Source organism: Erythrolamprus reginae, chromosome 2, assembly GCF_031021105.1.
Source record: "Erythrolamprus reginae isolate rEryReg1 chromosome 2, rEryReg1.hap1, whole genome shotgun sequence".
NCBI lineage: Eukaryota > Metazoa > Chordata > Lepidosauria > Squamata > Dipsadidae > Erythrolamprus > Erythrolamprus reginae.
Genome location: NC_091951.1, coordinates 153,500,184 through 153,520,985, shown reverse-complemented (window position 1 = coordinate 153,520,985; position 20,802 = coordinate 153,500,184). Strand labels below are relative to the sequence as shown.

The following is a 20,802-nucleotide window of genomic DNA, read 5'->3' as shown; positions in this document are numbered from 1 at the left end:
AACTTGGGACTTCCTGTCAGCTTTTCCACTGACTTAGCTGTGAGAAACTGGCAGGAAGTTGCCTCAACTAATGACCATGGGATTCAGTTAAAGCTTACAACCGCAGGGATTTGCCATCATTAAGTGGTGGGTCACAATTTACAATTGCATCAGTGAGCAACAGAAATTCTGGGCCTGACTGCCATCGTATCTATGAAGACGATATATATTGTATCTCATTGTTCAACGGCCAACTAATTCAGATGAATGTGGAGAATGGCTGTCATGTTAAAATGCTGTATGTAATTTTTATTTAGGGGTAGTGTTGGGCGAACCCAACGAAGTTCGGGTTTGGCACCCAAATTTTAAAAAAAGTTTAGGTTCGGCACCCGAACCCGAACCCAAACTTTTGCCAAACTTTTGAGTTTGGTGTTTGGGAAAGCGCCAGGAAGCGCCTCCGCCCAGCTATCACCTTCCAGAACAGCCGGGGCACTGCCCAGCGCTTGCCCGAACCCAAACGTTTGCCGAACCTCCGGGTTTGGCGTTCGGGAGACCGCCGAGAAGCACCCCGGCTGTTTCTGAAGGTGACAGCTGGGCGGCAGCACTTCCCAGAACAGCCGGGGAGCTGTCGGCCGGTCGGGAGGCGCAAAAGGAGGTGGGGAATCCCACGAGGGGATTCTAGGGGAGGAGCTTTGATGTCACTGAGACGTCCTTCCTGGAGTCCCCTTTTCAGCCGGCCAGGAAGGACATCTCACTGACGTCAAAGCTCTACCCCTGGAATCTCCTTGTGGGATTCCCCACCTCCTTTTTCGCCTCCCGACTGGCTGGCAGTTTCAGAAGGTGACAGCTGGGTGGCGGCACTTCCTGGCGCTCTCCCGAACCCGAACTTTTGCAAAAATTCGGGTTCGGGTTTGGTATACCGAACCGCGCAAAGTTTGGTACGAACCCGAACGATGTAGGTTCGGTTCGCCCAACACTATTTAGGGGATTTATATAACCGCCCCTTTCACTAAACATGACTGTGGGTGGCACACAACCAACAACAGTTAAAAACAAAATAATAGTACTGTAGTTATAACACTCCATTAAAGCATCTAATATTTAATTTTAAGTCAAGAAAGGAATCCTTTCAATTTGCACCATACATTTATCACAGTTAACTGCATTGAAGCTAAATTTTCTTAATCTAGCACCTCCATATATACCGTGTTTCCCCGAAAATAAGACCTTGTCTTATATTTTTTTGAACCCTGAAATAAGTGCTTGGCCTTATTGCCGTGCACTCAAAAGCCTGATTGGGCTTGTTATCAGGGGATGTCTTATTTTTGAAGAAGCAGTATGTATGTATGTGAGTGTGTGGGTGTGTATATACACATGGGAAAGACCCAAATACACCAAGACCTACATACCTATACCCGTGAAAAATCTACTAATATGTGTGTGTGTGTGTGTGTGTGTGTGTGTGTGTGTGTATGTATGTATGTATGTATGTATGTATGAATGTATGTATGTATAGGCAATATTCGATTTTCAATCATTCATTTAGTGACGCTTCAAAGTTAAAAATAGCACTGATAGAAATTACTTATGACCATTTTCATACTTAACAAGCCTTGCATTCCCATGGCCACGTGATAAAAAAAATCAGACATTTGGCAACTGGCAAATATTTATGACATTTGCAGTGTCCTGAGATCATGGGATCATCTTTTGGGAAGCAAAGCCAATAAGGAACTGGATTACTTAGCTTCACAACTGGATTACTTAATTTAACTTAATTCACTTAACAACTGTTGTGGTTGGCTCTGGGCCAACTCCTGCTCCAAGGACTATGGGGGTTGATGTGGGAGAATCCTCACATTATCAGAGGCCGGTTTTACTGACAACAACTTCCGACAGCGAAGTGTCTGTGTCATGGGAAGATTCTAGTGAAGTAGGAGGAGGTAATTATAGGCAGCCCATTAGCTAATTACCCCATTAGTGAACCATCATGATCATCATCATTAGGTTCAGAAGAGGAGGCATTCATAGATGTTCACAGATGCAGGTTGATGTCAAGGAAGGAACAACTGCGCAAGTATTATAGGAAATAAGGGAGAACACCTGTGGCTGGGGCAATTAGGCTAATGGGGCTGCTGATAAATTGCCAGCGTTGTTGCCTCTTGGCGTGGGAGTTTATTCGTTTTGAGAGAAAGAGACTTGTGGTTTGCTTCAGAAATTTACGAAGACTTTTGTGAACGGCTTCAGAATTTTCAAGGACCTTGTGGAACAATTCACAGTTAAGTTTAAGCATGAGGACTCTTGAAAGGGGGTGGCTGTGACGTCTTCACAGCTGCTTTTTATCTGCTTTGCTTTTGTTTTATGTTTTTCACAGCACTAACGGCTTGTTGTGTGTGGGAGAATACTTTGGCTGATTAAAAGTGCGTTTTGGACAGTATTTTCCTTTTCATAAACCAACTTTGTTTACTTTACAAACGTGTGTGTTTGAATTTCTCCTTCGGACTTAATTGGGGGCTTGTAACGTGAAGCCCAGCATAACAACAACTATGGCAAGAAAGGTCATAAAATGGGGCAAAACTCACTTAACAACCACCTTGCTTAGCAACATAGGAGGAGTCCACAAAGACAAATCCAATAAATAAATAAATTTTTGGCTTAATTGTGATCGTAAGTCGAGGCTTACCCGCACCACACTATAATTCCCATAATTGTCAGAAATCGTGATCTGTAGCTATGAAGATTGCAGGTAACTGGATCTGTTGCCCAACCAACCTGTCTGGTACGGTAGTAGGTTGATTTAGGAACGGCTGTCGTAAGCCTTCTATCCTTTTCTGTACAGAACCACTGAAATGCTTTGCAATGTTCTATATTAAGGGAACAATCTGGCCACTTGCTACCCAATTAAATAGTCTGTTCTTTTATAGTTGAAATGGCCCAGTCTTTAATAATGTGTCTTAACCACACAGTACTACTGAGGAGGCAATCTTCTATCATCTTTACATTCAAAGCCATGTTAACTCTATTATATTCTTCTCTTACTACCTAGTGAAAGATTCTATACTATAATGGCAGGTGGCATTTCTGCAGATCCATACTGAACAATGATTATCTGATGATTACATTAAATGTGCCATTTAGATAATTGGCAATTTCACAAACATATCCAAATTCCTACTAAGACCAGTTTAGTGGTTAAGGCACCGAACAAGTTCTAAACCCACTTTGGGCATGAAAACAGGTTGGGTGACTTTTAGCCAGTCATACTCACTCAGCCCAATTCACCTAACAGGGTTTTGGTTATGGGGAAAATAGGAAGAGGAAGAAGGAGTACTTGGGTATACAGTGGTACCTCTACCTAAGAACGTCTCTACTTACAAACTTTTCTAGATAAGAACTGGGTGTTCAAGATTTTTTTTTGCCTCTTCTCAAGAACCATTTTCCACTTACAAACCCGAGCCCCCGAAACTGTAACCGGAAAAGGCAGGGAGAAGCCTCTGTGGGGCCTCTCTAGGATTCTCCTGGGAGGAAACAGGGCTGGAAAAGGTGGGGAGAAGCCTCTGTGGAGCCTCTCTAGAAATCTCCTGGGAGGAAACAGGGCCGGAAAAGGAGGGGAGAAGCCTCTGTGGGGCCTCTCTAGGAATCTCCTGGGAGGAAATAGGACAGGAAAAGGCAGGGAGAAGCCTCTGTGGGGCCTCTCTAGGAATCTCCTGGGAGGAAACAGGGCTGGAAAAGGCAGGGAGAAGCCTCTGTGGGGCCTCTCTAGGAATCTCCTGGGAGGAAACAGGGCTGGAAAAGGCAGGGAGAAGCCTCTGTGGGGCCTCTCTAGGAATCTCCTGGGAGGAAACAGGGCTGGAAAAGGCAGGGAGAAGCCTCCGTGGGGCCTCTCTAGGAATCTCCTGGGAGGAAACAGGGCCGGAAAAGGCGGGGAGAAGCCTCCATGGGGCCTCTCTAGGAATCTCCTGGGAGGAAACAGGGCCTCCACCCTCCCTGTGGTTTCCCCAATCACACACATTATTTGGTTTTACATTGATTCCTATGGGAAAAATTGCTTCTTCTTACAAACTTTTCTACTTAAGAACCTGGTCACGGAACGAATTAAGTTCATAAGTAGAGGTATTACTGTATTTGCTGTCTTGAGTTACTAATACAAATAACAAAGGGGTTTAAAAATAACTCATTTTACCCCATTCATATGGTTAGTCACATACATAATCACTTCCTTTCAGGCCCCATTGCAAAGTTCCACTGCTATGCTCAACCCAACCATACTTTTCCCTATGTATGCTTATCGCATTTTCCAGATGATCCATGCATCTATTTTTGTTAAAAAAGGCTCTCCCACCTGAACACCAGGGTTTTCAGCAGCACCTGTCTCCATTCGCTGTGCTCCAGACTGGGATCCCACAAGCCTCTGGTTGCTATTGAAGTAGGAAGGAGGGCATTCCTGTAGGATGGGAGGAGAATATTAAAAACAAAAGCTGTATTTTCCTTTTGGAAATTTCAGATAGGAAAAGCAAACCTTTTACTCAACACAAGCGAGCAAGTGGTCCACAAGAAATACTAAGTCTACTGAATCATCTCTGTGGAGCCCATACTGTATATTTCACTAAATTGTGTGGCGTATGAGGTGGGAAGGAAAGAATTGACTTTGCTTTCCTCAAATGGAATCTGAAAAATACTCAGAGGAAGGCAACTGGTGGATTAGCAGTTTCTTTATTTTTCTCTCAGTCAGAACAGGCAGGTTAAACAGATCAATTAGGGTATACAGTAGTCACTATTTCTCTCTCAGAGAAAGTGTGGCGTCTTTTCCCCTATTTATAGGCTTCACAAAGTAACAAACCTTATTTGACATAGTAACAAATTCTCCCGCCAGACGAACAGCCAATCAGGAGACAACATTCAAATCCTGCCCTTAGCAACTCTGCATATTTAACAGAAACATTCAAGGCAGGGACACCATCGCAAAATTCCCAAACAACAGCTACTAAATTAAGGCAGCATCCCAAACCAACTCTTGGTTCTCTTGAGTTTCTTTCTGTCCCAACTAGCAGCAGCTCTCAATGAGCTGATAAGTAGTCCCATCACTGAGAGTCATAAGGCTGGTCTTGATCATGGAAGCCCCCTGGAGTTATGCTCCCACAACAGTGGTGAAATCCTACCAGGTTCAGGAGCACTGGTAGCGGTGGCTGACGATGGTTTGGAGAACCAGTAGCAATGGCAGCACGAGGCTCCATTCACCTGCCTGGACATCTCCATTTTCTTGTTTTTAACCCTCTGTGTATGTGCAAAGCCTTCTGCGCATGTGCAAAGGGTGAAAATGTGCATGTGATGATGGCACATATACAAAGTACGTGCTTCCGAACCAGTAGGGAAAGTAAGTAGACTTCACCGCTCTCTCACATCTCTCTAAAGCAGCGGTTCTCAACCTTTCTAATGCCACGACCCCTTAATACAGTTTCTCCTGTTGTGGTGAACTCCAACCATAAGTCTAGTGCCAATTCTCCCAACAGAGCTTTAAGCTGATTGGCAGGAAGGTCCGAGGGACACTCCCACTGTAAAAGCCTGATTGGTCGGATTGTAAAAATATGTTCCAAGGCTCCAGAATAGAAGCTTCAGTTCCTAACACCATGGGAAATTTATCTTCTCCCATGATCTTGGGTGACCCCTGTGAAATGGTTATTCGACCCCCAAAGGGGTCACGACCAGGGACTGGGTGGCACAGAAATATTAAATAAATAAATAAACAAACAAACAAACAAACAAACAAATAAACAAATAAAAAACCCACCCTGTTTTGCCTCAGAGAATTTCAAAATAAAATACTGTACTGTGTGTCTATAACAGTGAGCTCATAATAGGGCAACTCTATCAATATCAAAATGCCACTTAAATAGTTGAGCTAGTTTCAAACTAGATTTTGATTTTCTTTCTCTCTTCCTTACTCCCATTCTTTTTCTTTCTCTTTTCCTTCCTCTCTTTTTTCTATCTGTTTCTCTTCCTCTCTCTCTCCTTCCCTCTCACTCTTTCCTTCTCGGCTTCTGGGCAGGTTTGAAAAACTCTGAGTTGATGATGATTTTTAAGTGAGCGATTGCTCACTGCTCAGCTTAGAGGGAACTATGATCACGACCCCCAGGTTGAGAGCCACTGATCTAAGGGAAACTTCAGGTCGGTAAAACCCTTTAGGTTCTGCCACTCATTACTCAAGAGTGAAATGAAGTGACTGCAGTGAGTTTGAAATGAGGTAGGAGAAAGATCACAAGGAGGGGATGAATTTCATAGCTGGTATTATTTCCTGCTGGCTCAAGGATGAGTGGGAGGCATTATGCTTGGGTAGAGAAATGCCCCAAACTGATTGGATTGTTAGAGATGTATGCATACTTCTGTGAGCACCTACACATCATTTATATATTGGGAAAAAAAACAGTCTAAATGCAGCAGCATTGGTCAACACTGATCTCAAATACAACAGTGATAAGAAAAGATGTCCAGAGAATATTTGTCCTCTCACATATAGGGAGGCATGTTCACAGGCAGCCCCCAACCAACCAAAATGCTTATTGTCTTCCTCTGAGCCTCGGTGGTGCAGTGGTCAGAGTGCAGTACTGCAATCTACTTTTGCAGATCACTGGCAGCCAGCAGTTTGGCAGATCGAATCTCAGTAGGTTCTAAGTTGACTCAGCCTCCCATCCTTCCAAGTTTAGTAAAATGAGGACCCAGATTGTTGGGGGCAATATGCTTACTCTCTGTAAACTGCTTAAAGAAGGCTATAAAGCTCTGTGAAGTGGTATATAAGTCTAAATGCTATTGCTATTGATCCTCCTTATAACTGTGCAAAGTGCCATTGTTCTTGAGACCAGCACCAGCTGAAATGTTATGCCTCTGCAAGGCCACTTTATTATTATTATTATTATTATTATTATTATTATTATTATTATTATTAATTAGATTTGTATGCCGCCCCTCTCCGCAGACTCGGGGCTGCTCACAACAGTGATAAAAACAATATATATTGACAAATCTAATAATTAAAATCTAAGATAACAATTACACATTTAAAAATCTAAAAGCAAGGAACTTTTCTTTTTCAGACAGCAACTTCTCTTCACTCACTCACTGAGGGGAACATTTTTTGTGGTTTTGAGTAAAACTATACCTGTCTGGATAGTTCCACCTGGCCATATGATATTACAGTAATCTACTTCCTAGAAAAAGGAGAGAACAAAAACAGGGCTTTGATTGGGTAACACACTAAAGCAACTGCTTTTAATCTGGGCGTGTTGTTTTCAGGATACTTAAATATAGCCTTAAATAAGTATGTGGGAGAATTATTTTTAAATTTAGTTCTGTTTGATGTAACTTTGCCAAATTTGCATAATAAAATGAACTAAAATACAATTATACTCCAACCAATGCTGTGGTTCAAAAAAAAAAGGATGCTAGATTTTAAAAAAAAACATATTCTATTAGGAAAATAATTTTTAAAAATTATTAGGCAAAACCTAATAGAAAAATAAGTAGAAATAGTCAATAGAAATGTATTTACATTTGGAAAACATAAAAGCTTGTGTAAAAAGAGGCAAAATTAATATAAGAAGTAAATATTTAAACCACATGAAGCAGAATTTGACAGTTTCAAAGAATACAGAAGGGGGGAGGGAGAGACAGAGAGAGAGGGAGAGAAAGAGAGAGAGGGAGAGAAAGAGAGAGAGGGAGAGAAAGAGAGAGAGGGAGAGAAAGAGAGAGAGGGAGAGACAGAGAGAGAGGGAGAGAAAGAGAGAGAGGGAGAGAAAGAGAGAGAGGGAGAGAAAGAGAGAGGGAGAGAAAGAGAGAGAGGGAGAGAAAGAGAGAGAGGGAGAGAAAGAGAGAGAGGGAGAGAAAGAGAGAGAGGGAGAGAAAGAGAGAGAGGGAGAGAGAGAGGGAGAGAAAGAGAGAGAGGGAGAGAAAGAGAGAGAGAGAGAGGGAGAGAAAGAGAGAGAGGGAGAGAAAGAGAGAGAGGGAGAGAAAGAGAGAGAGGGAGAGAAAGAGAGAGAGGGAGAGAAAGAGAGAGAGGGAGAGAAAGAGAGAGAGGGAGAGAAAGAGAGAGAGGGAGAGAAAGAGAGAGAGGGAGAGAAAGAGAGAGAGGGAGAGAAAGAGAGAGAGGGAGAGACAGAGAGAGAGGGAGAGAAAGAGAGAGAGGGAGAGAAAGAGAGAGAGGGAGAGAAAGAGAGAGAGGGAGAGAAAGAGAGAGAGGGAGAGAAAGAGAGAGAGGGAGAGAAAGAGAGAGAGGGAGAGAAAGAGAGAGAGGGAGAGAAAGAGAGAGAGGGAGAGAAAGAGAGAGAGGGAGAGAAAGAGAGAGAGGGAGAGAAAGAGAGAGAGGGAGAGAAAGAGAGAGGGGGAGAGAAAGAGAGAGAGGGAGAGAAAGAGAGAGAGGGAGAGAAAGAGAGAGAGGGAGAGAAAGAGAGAGAGGGAGAGAAAGAGAGAGAGAAAGAGAGAGAGGGAGAGAAAGAGAGAGAGGGAGAGAAAGAGAGAGGGAGAGAAAGAGAGAGAGGGAGAGAAAGAGAGAGAGGGAGAGAAAGAGAGAGAGGGAGAGAAAGAGAGAGAGGGAGAGAAAGAGAGAGAGGGAGAGAAAGAGAGAGAGGGAGAGAAAGAGAGAGAGGGAGAGAAAGAGAGAGAGGGAGAGAAAGAGAGAGAGGGAGAGAAAGAGAGAGAGGGAGAGAAAGAGAGAGAGGGAGAGAAAGAGAGAGAGGGAGAGAAAGAGAGAGAGGGAGAGAAAGAGAGAGAGGGAGAGAAAGAGAGAGGGAGAGAAAGAGAGAGAGGGAGAGAAAGAAAGAAAGAAAGAAAGAGAGAGTCAAAATTAGGAAAGGAAGAAGTTTTCAAATCCTGCTTCATGTGGTTTCAATATTTACTTCTTATATCCGAAGAACAATGATCCCATGCGGAGCTATGACTAAAGGAGCCACAGTGGAAAGAAAAGTGAGTCACCTAGTAAAATCCCTACTACTGGTCCTTCCCAGAGTTTTTCCACTACTCCTTTGAGGAGGAGGAGTTTTCACTTGATTGCAGTTGAAAGCCCTTTATTATTAACAATGGGGCAGCCCTCTCTGGAGAAGGCACAGGAAATTGTAATTAGACATAGTACTGTAGTCCATGTGGGACCAGGCATGGTTTTAAAGAAATATAAAGCACTAGCTTGAATGACTAATAGAGGTCAAAGCCCCCATTTTGCATTTCCCCCCTTTTTCCTAAAATACATAATTTGAGTGCGGAGGCCTACTGTTTGAAGAGAAGCCTTGTCAAGTGGAACTATCAGAAAGGAATATTGCTTTGCCAATTAATCCAATGGCTAAGGCCAGCCAAATGAACCAAAAAAACCCCACCCACCCGCAACATAACAAAAACCACCATCTGCACCCATCAGACGGTTTCAAGTTTGGTCTGAAATCTGAATCTGGGACTTGAAAAATAAGCAGAATAATAACAGAATAACAGAGTTGGAGGGGACCTTGTCAGTCATGTAGTCCAACACCCCCCCCGCCAAGCAGGAGACCCTACACCCATAATGGCGAACTTATGGCACATGTGCCACAGGTGGCATGTGGTGCCATAGCATATGTCAGCGTTAGCCAGCTGATTTTCGGCCTTGCGGAAGGCCGTTTCGCCCTCCGGAGGCTTCAGGGAAGTTGCCCCGAGTGCAAAAACCAGAACAACGGGCAAACGGGCAATTTTGGAAAACAGACTTTCAGTTTGCCCATTGTGCTGGGTTTTTTTGTTCTCCGGGGCTTCAGGAAGCTTCCCTGAAGCCTCCGGTGTGCAAAAAAAACAGAACTACAGGCAAACCGGAAGTCCATTTTTCCAAACCTCTGGTTTGCCTCTTTGGTCATTTTTTCACCCCCTCAGGCTTCAGTGAGGCCTGTATGCATGCGTGGGGCATGGGGGGGGATTGTGAGCAAGTGCAGTGCGGGGGGGGGGAGGCACGCATGCACAGGGGAAAGAAAATGGGTGTGGGCACGTGTGCATGTAATAGCACATGCACAAACACCCGTTTGGCATGCAAACCAAAAAAGGTTCGCCCTCACTGCCCTACACCATTTCTGACCAACGATGGTTCTAAATCCCACTGCTACCAGTTCTCACGTGTGCAGAAGCATCCAGGGCAGGTGGGCGGAGCCTCCCACCACCGCTGCTACCAGTTCATAGAACTGTACCGTACCAGCCAGGAAAGCGACGGCTCTGCGTTGTGAGAAGCAGAGCGCCCCCAGGACAGCCGGGGAACGGCAGAGACCCCCGCAGGTGGGTTGGACTAGAAGGCCTCCAAGGTCCCTTCTATTCTGTTTGGTTGCACTTCATGCGTTGTGTTGCATTCCCTTTGCGATTCTACAGTCTGTGCTAATTTCTACTGTACCTACTATATACTACACAACATGTGCTATGTACAATGTGCTGCGTTCCATGTGTTGTGTTCTATGTTGCGGTCTATCTTCCATCTTGTATCTCACTCCACTCTGTTCTGCCTGGATCTTGTCTCTCAGCCGGGGCTGGACTAGAGGACCTCCGGGGTGACCCCAATTCTATTTCATCCGATTCTACATTCTACTCTACATTCTATTCTATTTCAGGCTAAATTCTCTTCTCTTCTAAATTCCATTCTACCTGCTATTGAATTTTATTTCCACTGCTGTTTCTGACAAATGGCAGTGCAGTCTCTTGAGAAAGTTTCCAGTGATGAATCTCCCACAACTTCTTAAGTCAGAAGCAAGAACTAGATGTTGCCACTTTAAGATCTACTGGGAGGGAGCCAAAGTCAGTATCTTAAACACTGCTTTAGATTTTGCGAGTTTAACTGACACATGGCATAGATTCACAGGACCTCAGCTCAGCACGACTGCTTTAGGATCACCATAGACCAGTGTTTCCCAACCTTGGCCACTTGAAGATATTTGGACTTCAACTCCCAGAATTCCCCAGCCAGCAAATGCTGGCTGGGGAATTCTGGGAGTTGAAGTCCAAATATCTTCAAGTGGCCAAGGTTGGGAAACACTGCCATAGACCAACATTTTCAAGATAATCTTACTTTCCTCAGCTAACCAAATTTTTCAGAAACCTTTGTAAATGGGCATGCAAACATTGGAGGGTATGTGTGGATAGGTACACAGATCCTATCCACACACACCCTCCAATGTTTGCATGCCCCAAACTGCGGTGGACTATGAGCTGGAATGCTAAATTGCACTTGCCACCGCGGCTCATAAGTTCTTGCGGGACCGGTGCAATTTTGCTGCTGCACCTGTGAAGGTAGTAAAATTGCGCACGGGGCTGCAGGTAAAACCTCACTGAAACACAGGTGCAATTTTGCTATCTCCACAGGTGCAGCAAAAAAATCATGCTGGTCCTGCAAGAACCTATGAGCCACGGCGGCGAGCGCAATTTAGCATTCAGGCTCGTAGCCCATTGCTGGCCCAAAAGTATAGTTGGCCAGATAATTCCAAATCAGGCAATAACTTAAAGGATCCACCCCATGTCTCTTTCCTTTCCTTTAAGAATTCCTGCTCGATTGGTAGCTAAAAATTCCAATGCACACAAAGGACAATAGGTTAAAGAAAAAGTTACTAGGATATATATTTTTTATGCTGGTCTGCTTCAATGTGGTTCGTTTGTTTTTAGAAACAGATCAAAGCCAGTCAACTGTAGTTAACTCAACAAACAATGGCTAAACCAGTAATAGTTTTATGCATTTATTTAAAATAGTGGCAAGGTTTAATCGTATGGTTAAGTATCAGTATGTTTCCCCTGAAATTGTCCAGCCATTTCATTTCTTATCCAAGGATGGGTTGGAAGCCAGGGGTGATTTCTTTCCAGGCAATTGATTTTCAAAGAGAAGAAGAGGACTGAGTCCTTGGAGACATCTATTCTAATCACAGGGCATACAAGCCAAGACACTTTGACTCGACCTCAGCTTTTGAAATAAAATGGGTGAATTTTGAAAGCTCTAAACATAGGACAAGCATAGCAATTAGGCTGATGCAAGAACCACCATCAGAACTAAATCCTTGGGGACAACTATCAACTCACAGGACGTGCTCTCCAAACCAAGATGGTTTGACCAGGCCTCAGCTTTTGAAACAAAACCTGTAAACTCTGAAAGCTCTAAACAGAGATAAATGTGGTTCTTAGGCTGATGCACTTCTAAGAAACAACAGCAAGAACCACCGTGGGACCTTGACATGCCTTCGCCTATAAAATCAGCTAGAATGACCAGGCTAATTGTCATACTTTCACCCTGGAAGATGTCTTGCCTTATTGAACAGGGGTGGGCTTAAGAAAAACAAATGTTGCGTGAAGGCAACCTTTTTACTCACCCTGGGGACATTTGGTAATAAAGAACTTCCTGAGAAAAAGCTGTCCCAAGAAAGCCTTATCACAAAACACTCGGGATGAATCATAGATGAGACAGATGTCAGCTATTCTCGAGGAGTTTCTACACAGAATTATGCCTAACTTCCATAATTCCATGTGATTTAGATTTGGTACATAATGATTCCATTGTTCTCAACACAGAGGGAATAATTAAAAACAATTGTTTCCTTTTATATGTTGTAAGCCGCCCGGAGTCCTTGGAGAGGGGCAGCATATAAATCCAATAAACAAACAAACAAACACTACTCTACACTTACTATAGCTATGGGAGAAAGCGACTTACGTTAAACTGGAAATCTACAAGGGATTCTTGCTGCAATAAATGGGGGAGTATAGTAGAGGCAACAAAGAGAATAGCCGCAGACTCTACTTGCATCACAATCATCTTAGCAACATCTTTGAAAAGCAGCCTCTTTGGACTTTCAATGTGAATTATGGAAAACTCCCCAGTAGTTTGCCAAGACGCATGGCATTTTGTGGAATAGAGCAGAAGAGGTTCTTCTACTCGCAACAGAGTATCTTATGCAACCAGACTTGAAATCCTAGGCTTAGAAAGCTTAGAACTACGTCGCCTTAAACTTGACCTAAGCACAGCCCATAAAATCATCTGCTACAACGTCCTTCCTTTCAGCGACTACTTCAGCTTCAACCACAACAATACAGGAGCACACAACCGATACAAACAGAAAAGTTAAACCATTCCAAACTTGACTGTAGAAAATACGACTTCAGCAACTGAGTTGTTAATGCCTGGAACTCACTACTGGACTCTGGTATTTTATCACCAAACCCCAAAACTTTATCCTTAGACTACCCACTGTTTGTTTGTTTGTTTGTTTGTTTATTTATTAGATTTGTATGCCGCCCCACTCCATAGACTTGGGGCGGCTCACAACAATAACAAAGACAATGTAAGAACAAATCTAATAATTTAAAAAACAATAAAACTCCATTATTAAAAGCAAGCATACACACAAACATACCGTGTATAAACTGTATAGGCCTGGGGGAGATGTCTCAGTTCCCCCATGCCTGATGGCAGAGATGGGTCTTAAGAACTTTACGAAAGGCAAGGAGGGTGGGGGCAATTCTAATCTCTGGGGGAAGCTGGTTCCAGAGGGTCGGGGCCGCCACAGAGAAGGCTCTTCCCCTGGGTCCCGCCAAACGACATTGTTGACCTCACCCGATTCCTAAACGGTTAGTAAGGGGCGTGCATAAGTGCACCAACGTGCCTACCATCCCAGTCCCAATGTTTCCTTATTATTAGTACCCATCTCATGTATAAAAACAGTAATTATATATATATACTACCAATAGGTATTTGACAAATAAATGAAATGAAATATTTTAAAGGTCAATCCTACAACTGAACAAGTTACATTATATAAAGGTACTTCTGGATATAGAAATACATAAGTACAGTATTGCAAGTCAGAATAGACTTCAGACTATAGACCGTCCGAGAGCTTTGGGTTTCTAACGGTTCAGGTGGAGGGGGGCAGTGGGGGTGGGATGGGGGAATGGGAAGGAGGTTTAATGAATCCCCTCATTCTGGAAACCTTTTGGTTCCACCTTTTCAGGGCTTGCAAGCAAGCATTTTTTTATTTTTTTTCGGGTAATTTCCCCCCCCTCTCCAATCACGTGTACAGAAAAAGAAAATACCATTAATTATATTACAATTTTACGATTTCGGTATACCTAGTTTAACCAATGCTACCTCCTTAACATTTGAGATCTGAACAAAAAATAATTACTCCAATTTCTTATATAACGACAAAAAGGCTATTAGCCAATATCCATTTTAGGCTGTTCCTACTCTTAATCAAATCTAATTAATTAGATCATAATACTTCAATTTTCTCAGCATCTTCTCCATATCAATTTTCATGTATGTTTTAAACCCTCTTCCATAATAAATGCCCTTTAAAATAAAATAAAAAAAATAAAAAAGGGAGCATTATTTTAAAAAGCACACACACACACACACACACACACACACACACGAGTTGTGCCTCCGCAAAAGAGAGAAAGGGGAGAATGTTCTCTTTCTGGCTGTCCCCAGTTGTGAACTATGAAAGGTATAATGCTGGTTGCCGGGATACTGGCAACGGGAGAATGGGGTTGCCTGCATTGACGAGTTCTTTACAGGAGCACTCCCGGTTGTTTGGCATCCCTGTACGGGGGAAGAGGAGGCCTGGGGCTGAAAGGCCCAGAAAGGTAAGGAGGGGCCCAGTTCTCCCAGCACCGTCATTACCCCTGGAGAGGACTCGCTGCTCTCCGTGTTACCTTCCCATCTGTTCTCATGCTTCAATACCCGCTCCTGGGTAGTACCACCCACTCTCAAAGGCAGCCAACCGTGGACAGGCTCAGGTGAAAAGGCTTTGTTTGTAGACAGAGTGGGAAGTAAACAGGCGCTCCTGGGTGCGCAACGCTGTTAACTTGGCAGGAGAGAACTGTAAATAGACCTCGAGTTGCTATTCAGCCAGCAGAAAGGGAAAATCGGGCTCCGCTATTCCAAGGGCAAGATGACAGCCATGCAAAGGGAGGCTTGCCAAAGAAACCGTGCAGGGGAGCAGCATGTGGCCTCCAGGCTTTACAGAACACAAAGAGGCAAGGCTCTTTACAAAACGGGCGGCAGGGGGGGTGGGGGGGAGCAGCGAGGCCTGGTGGGCAAGGGAAGCTGATCGAACCCAAAGAAGCAGGCGAACCGGGCGAGATACTCACATATTGACTAGGGCTCTGGAAGAGTCGACAAGAGCACAGAAATTGGCAGCACAGAGGGTCCCGGTGGTACAAAAGGAGCAGCAGCACCAAAATAGCCACGATGAATACCGAGGAAGAAACTGCTAATGAAGAAGAAGAGGGGGGGGGAAAGGGGGAAATGCAATGAAATGATCTTGTACAGCTTCCAAATACCATCAAATCTCTACAAAGTAGGGACTCAACTTCAGCTTAGACTTCCCCGAGTTCTACAACAGGCAGGGGTTCCTCATCATCACTGCTGCTACTGGTGGGGGTGATTGGTGGGTGGATGCTCGCGCGAGATTTGTCTTCTGCGCATCTGCAAGAAGCCAAATCTCGCATGGGGACATACACGCACAAGAGATGTTGCCAATTTTTGGCATTATTTTGCCCGCGGAAGTTTCATTGGCAGAAGCCAAATCTCGCGTGGGCGGGCGCAACTCCATTTTCGCTACCGGTGTGATGGCGTCAAGCACACTGGTAGGAACCCAATACTGGTCTGCAACACTTGTCATCTCCAGCCAGCATGACCTGCTAACAGAAATGAGAAGAGTTGTTGTCCTAGAGCAGGGGTGTCAAACTTGGATTTCACTGAGGGCTGCATTAGGGTTGTGTTCAGTGAGGGTTGCATTGGGAGGCCGGGGTGGGCTTGGCCAATTTGACATCACTCTGCCAGTAAAAAACAGGCATCCAAGCTCTGTTTTCGGCTGCCGTGACCGCCTGCAACCCTCTGCCAGTGAAAACAGAGCTCCGTGGGATCTCAAGCGGCTCTCCCGAGCTCAGTTTTCTCTGGCAGAAGCACTATGAGCCAATCCTTTGCTATTTCCAGGGCAGCCTTACAGGCCAAATCTAAGTACCCCATGGGCCAGATCTGGCCTCTGGGCTTGATACTTCTGTGCTAGAAGATGGTTAAAGATACCTCTAATGTCAACGAGAAAAGCAGGGACGTTGAAAGGCCCACAGCTGAAATAGGAAATGTTGCAAGGCCGCAATAGGAATGCAATCAGTTTGATAATCCATATTTTAATTTTCTTGCTTTATTTTAATTTTCTTGCTTTTCACCCATAGCCCTCCCCCTCCCTTCCCTTAGTTCTTTCTTATTCATAGGCCCAGCCAGGTCAGAGTTCTAGACAATTTCTTCTTTATGTCTTCATTGGCCCTTTCCACCCATGCAAAATAAAGTTTCCAGTTTTTTTCTTATCCTTTCAGCTTTTTCATCCCATGAACAGTTCAGTGAGATAATATGAGTTATTTCCATTTGTACTTGTTCAAATATACAATCGTCCCATCGTTTTAGTATCCGTTTACTTTTATCCTTCCATCCATATACTATAGTTGCATGAGCAGCTTTTATCATAGTCCTTAATACTTCTTGTTCTGCTGTCTTCATTCCTTGAGTTTTTTTAATACCTCCTTCTACCCGCAAAGATTCCAAAGATTATGACTTTATGAGGAGTCTTCACCACTGATAGTTTCCCCCCTCCCCAATACAGGAATATCTGCCCCCGATACAAATAGACTATGTTACTATGTTTTGAACCCACTCACCCAGACCTCCTTTGCTAGATGCTAATAGATGCAATGGTACAAGAGGTAAATTGAACGGAGACAACCATCCCCTCTGTATCTGCAGGTTTTGGAAACTTACATTAATCCTTTAAACCATGACTAGTCAGAACTACCACCATCTTTCTGTCTACATCTGTTGCAGTTGGAAACTCATGCATTACTTTGAAGCTGCGTTCTCAAAGAACTTAGCAAATTCGTCACAAAATAACCCGAGATGTAAAGGCTATCACTATCAAGTCCTATCCAGTTGCTCTGCAGCATCCCAAAAGAATTACTTATATTTGATTTTAGATTTGCACTATTTGCATTATCCCAGTGTATTACAGCCCAAGGTGCATTTCTGTTTCCCCATCGCTGACGAGGGAATTTATGGCTCTTTCCATCTCATCCTTCCATAGTGTGATATTTGATATGATACCAGGGCTGCTAACCAGGAATCCCTTGGCTTTTCTCTATAGGCTATTTCTCTAGAGGAGGCTACTCCAATTATGAATTTATACCTCTAGAATGTATCTGTCACCAGCAATCTTATTAGAGTTTGCTGCAAAATCAAAAGTAGAAGCACGCACAGATGATTGATTCAATAACTTCTTTATAAACATAACAGATGAATTTACAATACCATTAGTAGATTATTTCTTCAAGTAAATACAAGCAGAACTTAGCTTTATTTCAGCAGAGCAGTACAGAGAGGACAGAGAGCAGAGGGGATTGGAGCCACACCCAGCTTTAAGCTTAAGCTTCAATTTTGATTCTCTGCACAGATTCAGAAGTGCTTAGCTCCCATTGACTGATTTAGTTGCTAAGCCTGTTCATTGGCTGATCTAGTTACTATTGGCTCTCCCATTTTATGAATATCTTAACAAATCTAAATACTAGAAGGAAGTCATTTGTTTATGACAAAGAGATTACAGAACTATTGGTTCTATTGGTTCTTTTCTTTAGCCAATTATATGAATAGCAATCCAAGATGTCATGGATTGACAAGGACCTGAGATAGGCACATGGTTGGAATAATGATCATGAAGTCCTGAAACAACTCAGGGCTTCAATCTGGATTTCAGTGTCTTCCAATTTCCAATGGAATAATGATCATGAAGTCCTGAAACAATTGAGTGTCTTCCAATCCTGGATTTCTCCTATTGGAGAAAGGTGGAATACAAATCTTTCAAACAAAACAAGCAGATGTGCTAATTTTTTCATACTGATAAATATGCAAGCTTCCTTAAATAAAATTATTTGTGATTTTTTTTTCATTTATATCTTGCCTTTTCTCCAGGAGCTGATGGTGGTGGATAAACCATTCCCTTCTCCAAATTCTCCACCACCACAATCTTATGAGATAGGTTGAAAAAAAAGTTAAAGAGATTGGTCCACGGACACCCAACAAGCTTCCATGATAAAAGGAGACTTGAACCTGGATCTTCCTAATCAACAACGACTTCATTGCACAGCTCAGAAAAATCATCAATCAGTCTCCATAGTTCAGTTTTATGTTATATCATGATGAACAGTGCTAACATTTCATCTTTGAAATCATAATCTGGCTTTTGACTGTAAATCTTTGGAGAAGACACATATCCAATCATATCTCTATATCTCTCTGTCTCTCTCTGTCTCTCTCTCTCTCTATCTATCTATCTATCGGTAAGAGACTATTCACGAAACCAATATTATACAAACATTTATTTATTTATTTATTTATTTATTTATTTATTTATTTATTTATTTATTTATTTGATTTGATTTGATTTGATTTGTATGCCACCCCTCTCTGAAGACTCAGGGCGGCTAACAACAATAATAAAACGGCATATGACAAATCTAATATTTAAAATAATTAAAAAACCCTTATTAAAAACCAAACATACACACAAATATACCATGCATAAATTGTATAGGCCTAGGGGGAAAGGAATATCTCAGTTCCCCCATGCCTGACGACAGAGGTGGGTTTTAAGGAGCTTACGAAAGGTGAGGAGGGTGGGGGCAATTCTGATCTCTGGGGGGAGCTGATTCCAGAGGGTCGGGGCCGCCACAGAGAAGGCTCTTTCCCTAGGTCCCGCCAAACCACATTGTTTAGTCGACGGGACCCGGAGAAGGCCAACTCTGTGGGACCTAACTGGTCGCTGGGATTCGTGCGGCAGAAGGCGGTCCCGGAGATATTCTGGTACAATGCCATGAAGGGCTTTATAGGTCATAACAAACACTTTGAATTGTGACCAGAAACTGATCGGCAACCAATGCAGACTGCGGAGTGTTGGTGTAACATGGGCATACTTAGGGAAGCTCATGATTGCTCTCGCAGCTGCATTCTGCACGATCTGAAGTTTCCGAACACTTTTCAAAGGTAGCCCCATGTAGAGAGCGTAACAGTAGTTGAGCCTCGAGGTGATGAGGGCATGAGTGACCGTGAACAGTGACTCCTGGTCCAAATAGGGCCACAACTGGTGCACCTCCTCGCCACAGCTGAAAGATGTTTCTCTAATGTGAGCTGTGGATTGAGGAGGATGCCCAAGTTGCAGACCCTCTCTGAGGGGGTAAATGATTTCCCCCCCCCCCAGGGTGATGGACGGACAGATAGAATTGTCCCTGGGAGGCAAAACCCACAGCTACTCTGTCTTATCAGGGTTGAGTTTGAGTCTGTTGACACCCATCCAGACCCCAACAGCCTCCAGGCACTGGCACATCACATCCACTGCTTCGTTGATGGGACATGGGGTTGAGATGTACAGCTGGGTATCATCAGCATACTGATGATACCTCACCCCATGCCCCTGGATAATCTCGTCCAGCGGTTTCATGTAGATATTAAATAGCAGGGGGGAGAGGACCGACCCCTGAGTCACTCCACAAGGGCCTAGAGGTCAACCTCTGACCCCCCATTAACACCGACTGCGACCGACCAGAGAGGTAGGAGGAGAACCACTGAAGAACAGTGCCTCCCACTCCCAACCCCTCCAGCTGGTGCAGAAGGATACCATGGTCGATGGTATCGAAAGCCGCTGAGAGGTCGAGAAGCACCAGGCCAGAGGATAAACCCCTGTCCCGGGCCCACCAGAGATCATCCATCAATGCGACCAAAGCAGTTTCCGTGCTGTAGCTGGGCCTGAATACTGACTGCTGAGGGCCTAGATAATTGGCTTCTTCCAAGGACCCCTGGAGCACCACAACCTTCTCAACAACCTTCCCCATAAAGGGAAGGTTGGAGACTGGACAATAGTTGTTGAGAATGGCTGGGTCCAGGGAAGGCTTCTTGAGGAGGGGGCGCACAAGTGCCTCCTTGTAGGGATCCGGGAAGGACCCCCTCCCCAAAGAAGCATTGATAATCTCCTGGACCCAGCTCCGTGTCACCTCCTTGCTGGCCGAGACCAGCCAGGAGGGACACGGATCCAGTAAACAGGTGACGGAACTCACAGCTCCAATGGCCTTGTCCACTTCATCAGGTGTCACCAGATCAAACTCTTCCCAGACAGATGGACAAGTACGGGCCCCAGTCACCTCGACTGACTCGTTGTCAGTCGAATCTGTTATCCAATTGGAGTCAAGGTCCACTTGGATCTGAGCAATTTTATCAGTGAAAAATGTGTTAAAGTCCTCGGCACTACTCTGCAAGGGCTCCCTAACTCCCCCCTGGTTAAGAAGGGAGCGAGTCACCCTAAACAGAGCGGCCGGACGGGATTCCTCTGATGCAATCAAGGCGGCATGATACACGCATCTTGCCACCTTGAGCGCCACTTTGTAAGTCTTAATATGAGCTCTTACAAGTGTTCGATCGGATTCGGACTTACTCTTCCTCCATTGCTTCTCTAGACGTCTCTTCTGGCGTTTCAACTCCTGGAGCTCCTCGTTGAACCATGGAGCTCTAAGGGGTCTAGTGCCATGGAGAGGTCGCAACGGTGCAATCCGGTTGAGAGCCTCCGCTGCAGCCTTGTTCCAGGCCTCAGCAGGAGACTCTGCCAAACTGTGGACGAGTGTATCTGGAATAACCCCAAGCGCCTTCTGAAAGCCCTCTGGGTCCATCAGGCATCTGGGGCAGAATCACCTAGTCGGTTCCGCCTCCCTGCGGGGAAGGATTGGAGCCAGGAAGTCAAGCCGCAATAGAAAATGGTCCGACCA

The 20,802-nt window shown here is 44.3% G+C and overlaps 1 protein-coding gene across 2 annotated transcripts in view; it reads right to left on the bottom strand.

The window, feature by feature from the left end:
* LOC139161192 (uncharacterized) overlaps positions 1 to 20,802 on the bottom strand; it is a 49,056-nt gene that overhangs the window by 17,108 nt on the left and 11,146 nt on the right. Inside the window, exons 2-3 of one of the 2 annotated variants that reach the window (XM_070739985.1) lie at positions 15,097 to 15,215; positions 4,322 to 4,423 (exon numbers count right to left, since the gene is read on the bottom strand). In XM_070739985.1, coding sequence (XP_070596086.1) covers positions 4,322 to 4,423; positions 15,097 to 15,215 — 221 coding nt within the window. Of the gene's footprint in view, positions 1 to 4,321; positions 4,424 to 15,096; positions 15,219 to 20,802 lie in introns of both variants that reach the window. The other variant, XM_070739984.1, reaches the window with a different exon arrangement.